The 13,187-nt window shown below is 37.0% G+C and overlaps 2 protein-coding genes across 4 annotated transcripts; both read right to left on the bottom strand.

Moving 5' to 3' along the window:
- LOC18781578 lies at nt 1,701–4,671 on the bottom strand. Its single transcript, XM_007217172.2, has 6 exons — nt 4,253–4,671; nt 3,572–3,721; nt 3,189–3,447; nt 2,889–3,107; nt 2,605–2,747; nt 1,701–2,267 (listed from the first exon to the last, which is right to left on the bottom strand). The coding sequence occupies exons 1-6, from the start codon at nt 4,541–4,543 to the stop codon at nt 1,968–1,970; spliced, it is 1,362 nt and encodes a 453-aa protein (XP_007217234.1). The 5' UTR covers nt 4,544–4,671; the 3' UTR covers nt 1,701–1,967.
- On the bottom strand, nt 5,111–7,157 carry LOC18783870. 3 transcript variants are annotated; one of them, XM_007215758.2, is made up of 2 exons: nt 6,975–7,157; nt 5,111–6,552 (listed from the first exon to the last, which is right to left on the bottom strand). In XM_007215758.2, exon 2 carries the CDS (start codon nt 6,394–6,396, stop codon nt 5,596–5,598), a length of 801 nt encoding a protein of 266 aa, XP_007215820.1. In that variant the 5' UTR covers nt 6,397–6,552; nt 6,975–7,157; the 3' UTR covers nt 5,111–5,595. The 3 variants fall into 3 exon arrangements, with proteins under 3 accessions (XP_007215820.1, XP_020415017.1, XP_020415018.1); XM_020559428.1 differs by having other exon boundaries at nt 5,111–6,689; XM_020559429.1 differs by having other exon boundaries at nt 5,111–5,708; nt 5,865–7,157.

The following is a 13,187-nucleotide window of genomic DNA, read 5'->3' on the forward strand; positions in this document are numbered from 1 at the left end:
GTTTTAGCTAGAATTTATTTATATACAATAAAAATAATAAAAACAAACGCATTGTGCAACAAACAAAGGATCTTTGGATTAATATTTTTCCTAGACTTAATCTTTCAACAAATAATAAAACGGGCAGTTTATAAATCTCAAAAAAATAAGTAAAGTGCTTCTATTTTATAGGGCATTTGCTTTAAAATAAAATAAAAAACTAAATAAATAAAAAAAGGTCGGTGCTTTTATTTATTTATATTTGACTATTTAATTGCTAACAAATGGGTGTGACCAACTTTTTAATCACACCTAGGTTAGATCGTGTCAGACAGTGATGTTTTCAATTTCATCTTCCCGTAACCAGGTGTGCCTACATGATTGTTATCGAGGGTGACAATTTTAAAATACAACAGCTGCATAAGTAATGTTGATTAGTCGATCATCAACAATTTCATTACCAGTAATTATTATAGTATAAATCTAGCTCCACTTGTTGAGTCCATAAAAAATTATGGTGCCAAAGAATGATTGTTTAGTAGCGCACGTTGAAGGAGTCCTTATAAGATCTATTCTATTGACGATTCACAATCATCCACGCATGCTACACGGGAACGATTTTTTTTCAATATCCATCTTTAGGTTTCCCGCCATAGAGAAATGTGCATCTTAAAGTTTCATGTAGAGCATCACACAAACTTGGAGGGTGGCCAAGTTGATGTTTAGCTTCCTTTTGGGGTGAAAGTTATGCCCCTTAATCATTTTAGTACAACATCATCATGGAGGAAGAAAAGCAAAGAAGGTGGGTGGGTTGCATCAGTTCATGGAGGCATGCCCCAAAGCTTTGAAAAAGTTGTGGCCAAAGATAAAGCATAAAAAGAGAAAAGAGACAATAAAGAATTAGGAAAAGGTCACCTTGGATTCTCTCTCTCCCTCTATCTATCTACCTTCAGACTTTTTTACAAGTTGAGATCTAGACGTGCTTGCTCCTACAGTGCAATTATATAAAAAATATAAGAAGCCATTTCTTTACTGATATCTGCTGGGCCAGCAAAAGACACAAGAACTTTTCTTCTCTTCATCTCATATCAGTTAATATTTTATGTGAAACCTACTTTGACAGCTGATAATCAATCTCCAAAAACAAAATGCAGTTGGTGGCAGAACTTAGTTGGGGAGTTGACCTTCCAACGAAAAACTAGATTTTTTATGCTCAAGAAATTGATTAGTATCTTTCAGTCGTATCAATTGATCCTTACGTCATCCATTGCAGGACAAAATTTCCACCTCCTCTTGAAACAACTTGCTGTATATCCTGCTCTCTTTCCTTGAAGCTTTTGCCTACTTAAATCCCATGACAACTGACAAGGTAACCAAGTCATGTATGGCCACCTACCAGTCATCTATCTCTAATAAGTAGTAGTCAGTGAGCAAAGAGAAAGAATTTCCTATCTAATTGTGCCCAAATTTCAGTACTGCCGTAATGAAATCCAAATTAACTGCAAATTTGTGCAGGGCAGATGAGGGACATGCCTTCTCTAGGCTCTTTCCATGGGACATATCTTTGATGGTGTTGTAAGTAAATGTAACCTGAAGCAAAGTTTTGGTTTGTTCTGGCTTTTGACATGTTTTCTTAATGACCTGGTGTAGGGCTCCCAGCAACCACCTTTATTGTTTATTCTTTGCTTAGTTTCTACAACCATTGAATAACAAGAGGACCAGGCTTAAAGAGAGTAATTTAATTTTCCAACAAAACACCATAATATGATACTTTCTATTGCACCTTTACTTCTGTACTATTATATCATGCATCTTCTACTATAGGTGATCGAGTACAATTTTAAGATGTTAAATAACAAAACCATGGTGAGTCTCAGAACCATTTTACCTTTTTTGTTTGGCCAAAGAACCTTTGTAGCCTAAGTATAGAGGAGTATGTAAATTGAACAGGTGAAACCTTGACTGGCACATTTGCATGCTATGTTATGTCATCGTTTCCGGCCAGAGACAGTCTTCTTCACAGCTCCCACCGAGACCAAAAACTTATCAAGCGATGATAAAGTCTTCATGTCGTCGGGAGGGAAGTAGCTGGCGGCCTTTCCCATAAGTGATGTGAAGAGAAGAGAGAGTGAAGGCCGAGTGACATAGCGTTCATCCAAAAGGTCGTCCAGAAATGCAAATGCAGCTAACAAATCAGACCTGCTTGCATTGATTGGTGCAGCAAAATGAGCGGGGATTATTCTCTTGAACCTCCACTCCCGTGCAATTCCATCAACCCAATCCCTGACCTGAATTATTAAAATGAGAAGTCATTTTTTTGGGACACAAATAGCCATAATACTGAATTTCATGTACTTACTATAGTTTCTTGTCATGTTTGTTTGGTGAATGCATATCACCCATAGTATACAAGCGCAGAGTGTTGGTTTGATTATTTCACACAAAAACAACACGCACACACGGGCAAAGAAATCAAAATATCATTTAACCACGCCTTTGTGCCTTCATCAGGCATGCTATATTTGGTGATTTCACTAATTAGTTTGCATACCAGAAGACTAGCCAAATTGAACATAAGATGTACAAGATCCGGCAAAGAAATTTGTATCAGAATGGTTCAACTACCTTTTCAGGGACTTTGCTGAAGACCAGAGTCTTTACAATGGGTGAAACAATCAGCTTTTGTGACATCTGAGCAAAGCTAGCATTAGGTTCCAACAGATTCGATGGACCAAGAAACAGAATTTGAAGAACCATTCTTTCCCATCCTACACCAAAAATTCGTTTTTATTCAAATTTTTTTTTTCTTTTCAAAAAACATACATGATAACCCTCATATTGGATTATCATTGTAGTAACATTCAGTCAAGAATAGAATTTTGGATTGGAAAGTGGAGTGAAGATTCAACCTTTTTGACGGTTCAGCTTGTTGTCAACTACTGGTTCTTGAGGTACTTCTTTTCCTTTACTAAGAAGTTTTACAGCCAAACCATTCTTTGCAGATGCTAACAAGGATTCTTTGCTAATACAATCAGGTGGCTGTCTTGGCACAAAAATTACTGCATCCGTAACCAGTAGAGTTCTGGAAGGCTTATGATAGAAAGCTACCTCTACATATGGCCCAATACCTGAAAATTCACAAGAAAATGAGTTTTCCCAATAAATCTATAAAACAAAGTCTCAGATAGTACTTTTGCACTTTGTATTACCAACTTCTGGAGAACTTAGAACTTTCTGCTCAATTTCATAAGCCCATGGGGTGGACAAATCATCATCTTTTAAGGTTTTAGCACGAAAGATACCAAAAAATTCCAGTGGCAGATTCAAAGGCCAACTCCATTGCCTTGGTGCCACCCATACCTGAGCTCGAGGGAACTCTCTAGAAAATGGACCAACAAAAATTTTGTGCTCATAAGCAAATGTAGGCAGAACTATGTATTCTACAGGAGCTCCCAACTCTTTGAGAAGCTGCCAAGAGACACAAACGCTCATAAGAAGAGTATAGTTGGTTAGCATAAGCATCGGATATGCAGAAGTACGCAGAGTCACGAACAAAAAACATATGGGAGAAGATTCTGCAAGCAAGATAAACCTGAATACACTCCTTGGTTGGAGCGATGGGGGCATGAACCCACAGTCCTCCAGATTTAAGTTTGATGACTGTCATTCTAATGTTTGTTGACACACTGCTGAAGCCTAATGCTTGCTCTTGTTCAAACAACCATATGCAGCCTTTCACAGCCTAAAACAAATGCAGAAAAGAGAGGAAAAGTTATTGTAAACGCTACAATAATACAACTACTCTGATCATCCAGAACAAATATCTGCTCTGCACTCAAAGATCATACCTTTGTACGCTCAATGAAATACCAACCAAGCACTTAAGGTTACACTTTTAAGTCAATAAAGCAACCCATCAATTACAGCAATTCGCACATCAAGTATGAAAAGCTATAAGGCCATCTTTGAGCAATCAACTGTGAAAGTTTCTCTCTTCATTGATTAATATCTGATAGGCTGTAATAAACGCGGCTTCTACTAAAGAGTGATAAAAAGACATGAAAATTGAGAACACCAGAGGACCAGGAATCCAATGTGAGCATAAAGAAAGAAATTTCTCATGCCATAAGCCAAAATTACCAAATTTTAAGCAAGTCTCAGCTGAAAACAAGTACAGATATATTCATTGGAATAAAAGTTCAGACCAAAAAGCATTACAGTGATCACTAAGGTAACAGAGTCAAGAAGAAGGTAAAGAATAAAAAGAGCTGACCTCAGTCCTAGTGGTGCTTCTATTGAGAAACGGACCCAGAGGAAAAGGAAACCCGGTGAAGTTGATGTAAAAGCGGCCACCACCTCTGCTTCTACTGGTGTTTGCTGAGTTGGTGGAGTTTGTTGAAGCAACCACCAAATTGATGGCATCTTCTCTGTTCTTGTTTCTGGGTTTCAATTGTAAACACAGACTCTTCAAGGACCCACCAAAAGGACTCCAACTTGGTTCTCTGAGAGAGACTGGGTTCTGCAAAATGGCGGATTTTGGTGAAGCAACGGCAATGGTTGCCATTAATTCTTCCAAACTCTCTTAATCCTTCGTCACAAACAACCAAATCACTCAGAGAGGTGTGGTACATAACAGAGAATCATAGGTTGCAATGCCAGGTTGTGCTTTTGACACGTGGATGATCTAGTCGGATTGCCTGACATGGATTTTCTGTATATTTTAGATTAATTGTGGATGGTGGGGAAAGAAAAAGACGCTTTTGGGCAACCTTTTCTTGTCATCTCAATTGAAGTCAAACAGTCAATGGTAGTTTTCTTTTGGCTCCAGATTACTTATTTGAGAGCGAATATAAAAAGCCTTTAAGATCAAATACTGAAATTCAAACAAAATTTAACAAGGTCGAAATCCATACATACAAATTTGATTTGCATTTTTTCTTTTGGTCGAAATGGAGGCAGGAAGGATTATATACCTATAAACCTTGCCTTGGCTAATTTAGAAAGCAATTATTGAAACAGAAAAAGCAGGGGAAGAATGAGTTCTCTGTCATCCATTGCCTTGGGTTATTCACATTGCAGAATTGCAGATTATATCGAAGATGAGAGAGACTCATCCTCAGTGTCAGAAATATGTACAACCAATATTCTTTTTTAATGAAATAACCATAATAAACAATGTTGTTCAAAATCCACCACCATCATACCTAGAACTACGCAGCACAAAAGTAATAGAACTATAAAAACATATTATTAAACACAAGTCTTCATACAAACACCCTGTATGTCCTAAGTATTCTGTATTCTAGCAAGAGCATTGCACATGCATGAAGCAATCCTCTGCTGGAAGATGTGATAATTGCATTGCATCTAATCTTCCTGAACCAAAATTTGAGAAACTAACATGCCCAAGTGAACGTCTACAAGAGCTGAAATGATTCTGACAATACCAGAGAAGGGTTGTGCTGAGATCAAGCAGCTTTGGTAGAAAAATAACACTGCATCATGGAAACTCGTACGTCGTCGAATTGAATACTAGAATTACGGATAGGAGGGCACCATCATGTAGAAGAAAACTTATATTCACAGTGCTTGTAAACAAAGCAAGCCAATAGCACCTCAGGTGATGATTTCCCTGACAAGCCAATCCAAACTTGGATATGCAAAGTACAGAAGAAGAAACGATGGGAGAGCAAACACAACCGTGACAAGTATGTACAAAGCCAATATAGCTGCACAGGCAGGTATTACATATAAGATGATCAGAAGAAATATCACAACCAGTGGAAACTTTGCTGTCAAATGAACGAAGAAAAACAGTGACTTCCGAAGGGAAGAATGCAATCGCTCCACACTAAGGTAATTATTGACATGGACATGATTCTGACCCGATGGCTCGATATGGCGAATATGGTGTACCCTCCGGTGGTGAGTGTGGCTCACTTGACTTCCCACGGATGCATTTCCATTTGCTGGCCAGACAGCGTGATTATCACCAGAGAAGGTAGAATGAGACTTAATCCTATCGCCATTCATACTCTCAACCATCCAAAGAAGAAAGTAGTTCTTGCGAGGGAATTTGAGATTTCCCCTGTAAACCAGCCGGAAGGACAAGAGATTGCACCATGGGCATGAGATAAAAAGCGGAAGCTGAATTGGTAAAGTGGGGAATTTCACAACAGCCCATTGCAGTCCCAGAATGCAATTTTTACAGAGGGTATGGCCACACCATAAAACGTAGGGCACATTTTCGACAATGTTGAAGGACTCCCAGCATATGGGGCACTCTAGTCCTTCCTCTCTCCCAACAACAGAAGAACCCTCATCATCAGAACATTCAGAAGCAGCTTGTGTTGGCCTTAGAGAATCATTTTTTAATCCAACACTTCCAGCTATGCAGCTGGATGCAAAATTCCACATATTGACCACAACCAACCGTCTCACTAACACATCACCACTAGAAAAGGTTATTGCAGCAGTATCTCAAAGCAAGTGTGATGAAGATTTAACTGGGGCATTGAAGGTGTCTTATAGCCAATAATGTCAGCCAACATCACGCATTTCTAAAACTCAGAACTGAAGAAGAAGAAGAATACACAGTAAATTTGGCAGAAAACTAAACTTTTTCCACTGCACTTGGAATTAAACTGATCTTGTTTTCTATTTTGAGATCATTGACGCATCTACCAATTACACCTATGAGTTCAAGTACGCTGAATATGCACCAGGCAAGCCACACACGCAAATGCAAAATGAATCAGCCAAAGAAATACAAAATTACTGCACCTCAAAACAGTGATTTAAAACCCCGAGACCCAATTAGACAATCAAACAATCGATCATTCATATAAACTTCGAAAAAAGATCCAAACTTTAGAATAAAAAAACCAAACCCATCTCTGAAATTTTGAGCCGCAGGTCTGTAAAACTAACCCAAAGATCTAAAACAAAAGTGAAAGAATCAAACGAATGAAAACAGAAGTAGATGAAGATCTTACTGATGGTAGGGAGCGATTTGGAAGCAAGTTTTCAAGTGAGAGAGATGGGGAGAGTTGAGAGAACCCTCAATCTCTCTCTGGCTCTTTCTCGGAGCTGTGAAGTGAGAAGAGAAATGAAAATTGAGTTTTTATGATACTTTCTCCTTTTTCGGGTTCTGGAACTCAATGTGTAACCGATGGAGCTGCGTGGGTCACCATTCCAAGCCTGTATGTATGTGTGTGGTCCAAGTGGCTGTGATTAGGCAAGATGACAACGACGTCGCGTCGACGTCGGTCTTCTGGAATCTGGACCATTAAAAATTTACTAAACGGTGCGTTTTGGTTACTCTTCAGTTGGGCTCAAGATAGCATAGCCCATCTATTAGATTTAGCCCAAAACCTAGCAATTTTGGTGGATATACTACTACTCTTCATATTGTATTTAAATCATTTGGATTAAATTACCCATACACAAAACTGGGTATGTTGCTTATTCTTGCACTAAACAGTTGCAATTTTGCAATAACTCTATTTACTGGTCCATTGGAGGTCTTGTTTCGATTCCTCTCTCCCTAATATCGCTTCTATCAGTTTGCATTTTTATCGTCAGAAAAGAAAGTACTATTGAGTTCCATAGTAGCCCATGGGTTATAGAACTTAGAGATTGATGTACTTGGGCCAGATTTGGAGACTCACTTTCAAGCTTCCAATTTGTACCTCCATTTTAATCAACCAGGACTGTGTGCGGAAAGGTTATAATGAAAAATTTAGAGTGAATAGCTTATTTGAGGGGGTTCAATCCCACCATCAACAAATATGAGGAAATGAATTGACTCAAACATTTTAAATGGTTTGATGGTGGAATTGAACCCTTCAAATAAGCTCATCACTCTAAACTTCTCATTGTAGAAGCTCCCGGGGCTTTGTGAGGTCTTGATGTCCTTGTGATCACATTCCAATCAAACCGTAAAAGGCACTTATATACCTATACTTCCTTGAATTACAGCTATACAACTAAGGACACTTTTGTGATAATGACTAATTAACAAGTTCGGTTTATAGTTCATTAATGTTGGTAAAAGCCTTCAGTTGAAGGCCCAACATAACATTTTCTGTCGAAGTAAGTACATATGGACACATAAAAATAAGATTTGCTTGTCGATGGCACGAATTGATGGTTCACAAGAGTCCACTTGATCTTTCCCTGAATTGCATTATTGTGTCCCTGCATGCCTCGTATAATTTACATATGCTAGCTGTAGGTTAAAATATCAGATCGCATTTTGTAAGTTATTTTAATTTGGTACTCATATCATATGGCATGAAAATACGCCTTATCTTAACTGAAAATTCGGTATCCTTCTTTCTTCATCAACAAGATAAGGCCAATATGTAGAGTGGGTCACTTGGTTTTTGTTATCATCTTGCAATTGGCTTTGTACTTCGGATGGTTGAGATTCGACCACGTCCACACGTAACTTGCCACACTAGCTAACAGAAATATGAGCCCTACCCTAGTTAACAGGAATATGATTCAATTAGAGATTTGAAAGTAACATATTAGATAGCAAGTGTTGGGTACTTGTTAGGTTTTGTGATCAAATAAATATCTCAATTGCTATATATATATATATATATATATATGGACATTCTTTAATAAGTATTTAAATTAAGGATTAGTTACGTACTTCTAATCTCAGGCGTTGGATTGCATCTAAGAGACTACTGACATATTTAATAAACGCAACTCAACGATTAAATTAAAAAATATATAACTAATCGTTAACATAAAATACTTATTAGAGAATCTGTTGTTATTATATGCATGTTTGATAGGTGATTCTGACTCCTACCGCATTAATATTGTGGAATTTATATTAGATGGGGATTTATTATAGTAATGGAAAATTAATTTAGAGGTCCCACGCGACGCAAGTAACCCTAGCTCGGATGTCTTTTTCTATTATTTGAGCAGTGATTGATCAGTATGGATGCCTAAATGTTTTGCCTTCACCTGCAAAACTCCAAAAATGAGTGGGACCAGATACAATGCAAAGAATGTTGTTGTGTTGCTAATAAATAAGCCTTTTGGTCTGTGAATTAATCATTAAGGATAAGACCGTATCCTTGCGTGTCTTGTGAAGTTCTTATTATAATAATTTTTTCTTTCATGCAAACTATGAGTCATTTCTCTTTGCAGATAAATTACATTCAGATATGTGTATCATTTTGTAACTCTAATAAGTTAGTTTTACGTATGTGTCACACTGTGATTGATTGTAAAGAAGAATGACTTCTTACTTGTAAAGAGCCAAGCCGTGTCACTTATAGTCGTGCCACCTCATCAGAGGAATGCTGTAATTTTCTTTCTTGGGTAATAAGGTATAGTAATTTTGATAGGGCAGGTAAATAATTTTAAGACTAGTTGATGATTATTTGATGATGATGGTTTTGGAAAAGAAAGGCCAGTTGGCCACTGGGGGACTTTGAAAGCCAGCTGAGATTTTGTATATGCAAAGGATCTTGATGCTGGTCCCGGGATTTGTTCTCAATTGCTCCGATGCAGATGCTGATTCTTCTTGTTCAGCCCGATCATGATCATGGTCTTAGACTCTTAGATTGATCACAGCCGTTGATTCACAAAAAGTTATGCGTCAAGTGGCACAAACTGGTCGCAAGGCAATGAAGTGGCCCTCCTCGATGTATTTATGAGCACGTGGAACTCTGAATTATTTATACGCATGACATGAGAGACATTGAAGAAGAATAATGCAATATATATGTTAATTCTACATGCATTATAGCTTTCAACGATTTTTCTCCACCTCCCCAACATAAGTCTCCAATTTATGATTTTGCTTGCTATTTGGTAGGCACAAGGAGAATTAAACCTAGGCTGGAGTATTATTCTCTCTCAAGAGGTACCCTAAGATAAGGCTCTTGTGGTTTGTTGAATCATTGTATATTTAGTTCCATTTCTTTATTTATATATACAGAAAGAAAGGGAGATGGAATTCGAGTGAAGAGAACGAACACACTGCCTTTACTAACTGACCTAACCCGCCACATATATATGTTTTAAGATGTAAATTTCTATAGTAAATCGTTGTATTACGTTTCAGCTACTTCTTTTACTAGCCACACCGTGCACCACGTTTTGCCTTGAATAACGTGATCGATCCATGAGGAACAAAAGTTAATTTGTACTGCTGGTTCTTTTGCCTCCAAATCCATCCTAACTTTTTTTTTTTTTTTTAATGTTACATCAGAATTAATAATGAGAAAAGAATTACCTAAAAAGAGGAGGTCCTACTCTTCACATGTGAGATTCCCATGAGTTGATAAAATATCAGGCATCTGTAGTCCCTATATATCTACAAATTTAATAATTCTTCAAGTTTTGACAAATAGAGGATCTTGGAATATAATACTGCTCTAATTTTGGAAAAAAATTCTTAATTATTTGACGACTACACTACACGTATGGAAAATGTTGGTTGTGAAGTACACTAGTAAAAGGGATAAGTACTCATGCGGATCCCATGAAGAACAGGAGCATTGGACCCTACTTCATTTTCCTTTGGTGTTTAGAGTAGGCTGCCCTAGTTTTGGCTCCTAGTTTATCGGTAATTTGTTGTTGCATGCAATTTATTGCAAGTTTTATTTTAAGGAACCTTCCACTCATACCAAAAAAATAGGCCATGAAAACGTACGAATCTGTCATGCCATGCACAAGAGAAGTTTTTATGTGTTTCGGGTATATAATAATACACCACGTGATTGGTATATCATTTAATACACATATGACATGTGAAATTATTCTCCAACTTACTGCATTGCTTTTTAGGATACGTGGTTGGTGTAGCATTAAAAAAATTACTCCATGCACAGAGAGTTCATGGGACTGAATTAATATTACTCTCTCTCTCTCTCTCCTTCGGTTTTTACAATTCTCTTTTAATTTCACCAGATTCAAGCTGCATAAAAGTTTGGTTATGGGTTTCTGGCTTCTATATTTATTCTAAGTACCAATGAGTCTATGTTTGGTTTGATTCGGTTTAATTCGATTGAACATATAATTTTTTTGAAGAAAAGGGCACAAAAGTAGTAAGGAAGACTACGTTTTCACGTTCTAATTTCAGAAACAAAAACTAAACAAACCAAATTTTCTGAGTGTGGGGGAAAAAAAAGGCAGATCAAATATGAAAACCGAGGACCCAAAGTTATTGCTCGACTGAGAGTAACTGATGGTGACACAAGGGTAAAGGACAAGTTCTTCCAACTTCTAGGAAGATTCCATTTCCCTCTTTTTCTCACATCTCCAATTTGCTGCCTAGCCCGACTGCCAAACCCTAATAAAACACCACACAAATTCTTTCTTCTTCTTTTTTTCCTTTTTTTTTTCTCTTGGGAAAAAGATAGGTACGGCATCTAATGAGTACGGAAAATATTGTATTTGACTACGGATTAAATTAGATTAGATGGTGCCACCTACGCTATGCTCTTTTCAATTATTGATAAAATACAGATCACTATTGATGTTGGGTGTTTCTTGTCTCCATTGTTTTCTTTTACCCTAATTTGAATCCAAACTCTGTGGGACCCCACAACTAGGGTTTTCTTGTTTATATGCTTTTGTTATTTCAATCATTTTCAATTTTTGTTTTCTTTGTCTCCAGTCAATAATTGTATGACTAACATGGGACGTGCCCCAAATTTGTTGTGGCCACACTTGGGAAAGTTGATGGTGTTAAATTTAGACTGGAAAGGGAGACAGATTTCTACAACCATTTGTATCAAGCGAGCCCACGAGATTAATTTATGGTTCTACAACGGTCAGTGGTCACATTTTGATTTGAACGATGCTTTTCTAAAAAGGAAATCCAGTACAATAATTCTCTACTTTAGCTGTGAAACTTTTTTATTCGAAATTACCCTATGACTTGAACCCTCATGATGCCTACATGCAGGTTTTTAGCATATAGATTATCCAATTACTAAACAATTCTTCTTTTATTTAAATACAAGCGATTGGGGTGGTTTATACACAAATATTCTTTTTTGAGGGTTTCGAACTTCTGCTTACGGAATTTGAGGCCAAAAAACTCAATCAACTTATCTATACCATTCCGACCAAACAAATAGTTAAGTTTAATTGCCCTTTTGTTGGGAACTAATTATTGATACCTTTTCGTGATACCTTTATTTAAGTTTCAACTTCTACAGGGCACACCCGTGCATCACGTTTTGCTTGTAACTAGCAATGTGACAAAGACATCAATAGTTTCAAAAATACTTATGTGCAGGAGGGTATTCATTAATTAACAAGATTATCGAACGGCAAGCATCGATCCATTCTTTGCATTTTGCTCTTTTCATTTCACTTTCAGACACCGACAAAAGATTCTCGAAGGGTGTAGATTTTTTTAAAGCTAGATGTGATTTATAAAAATGAAAACACGATCCCAAAATGTTGCTTGCTGTTTGCAGTTAATGAAAACCATATAGTTTGACACCTGCGTTTGGCTTCGTATGAGAAGCTTCCACTGGCAAGCAACTTGGGAGAGAGCTCACAGTACACAAGCTATATGTTTTGCATGCACACAGAGGAAAGGGTTGGGGGAAGAAAGCACTCTCGTTCGCAAGCGTTGAGAGCTTTCACACTAAGTATTTATTGGATTCTGGTTTCAATATTGTTAACGTTCCATTTAGTTATTTAACAAGATTATTATCGGTGAGAAAAGAAAAACGTACGTAAGAGTAAATTAACAGATAATTTTTTGGATGGATGCACAAAAACAAAAACATTGCAAAGTAATCAATAAGGTTAATCAGCTTTAAACAATGAAAGATTGAGATGATATTGCTAATTTTGTCACCTTGTTTATGTGATCAGGTCAGTGATTTGTGAAAGAACAGAAAATAAAAATAATCCACATTATAATAACTAAAGTAAATATAACATTCGCAACACAATCTCGTTCGCATTAACTCGTTAACTTTATGATACAATATCATATCTCAGGTTCGATTTGCATCGTTCTAATTAACGTGATATATATAATATGATTGTGATTATGACACTTGAATTACCAAAAGCATGATATCAATGTGAACCACCTTTTTGATTTGATCCCTTTCTTTGCATTCATTCACACACAATATCTTAATACAATCTAATGATTGTGATTAGTGTTGGGTCTGATTTAATGTTCCTCGAAAGGAAGAGCCCCC

This window comes from Prunus persica, chromosome G3 (assembly GCF_000346465.2).
Source record: "Prunus persica cultivar Lovell chromosome G3, Prunus_persica_NCBIv2, whole genome shotgun sequence".
NCBI lineage: Eukaryota > Viridiplantae > Streptophyta > Magnoliopsida > Rosales > Rosaceae > Prunus > Prunus persica.

Coding starts and splice junctions, on each gene's coding strand:
- LOC18781578 (XM_007217172.2), bottom strand. CDS start 4,543: ATGGCAACCATTGCCGTTGCTTCACCAAAATCCGCCATTTTGCAGAAC. Junction 3,108..3,188: donor TCTAAGTTCTCCAGAAGTTG/GTAATACAAAGT, acceptor GTGAATTTTCAG/GTATTGGGCCATATGTAGAG. Junction 2,268..2,604: donor TCAGCAAAGTCCCTGAAAAG/GTAGTTGAACCA, acceptor TTAATAATTCAG/GTCAGGGATTGGGTTGATGG.
- LOC18783870 (XM_007215758.2), bottom strand. CDS start 6,396: ATGTGGAATTTTGCATCCAGCTGCATAGCTGGAAGTGTTGGATTAAAA.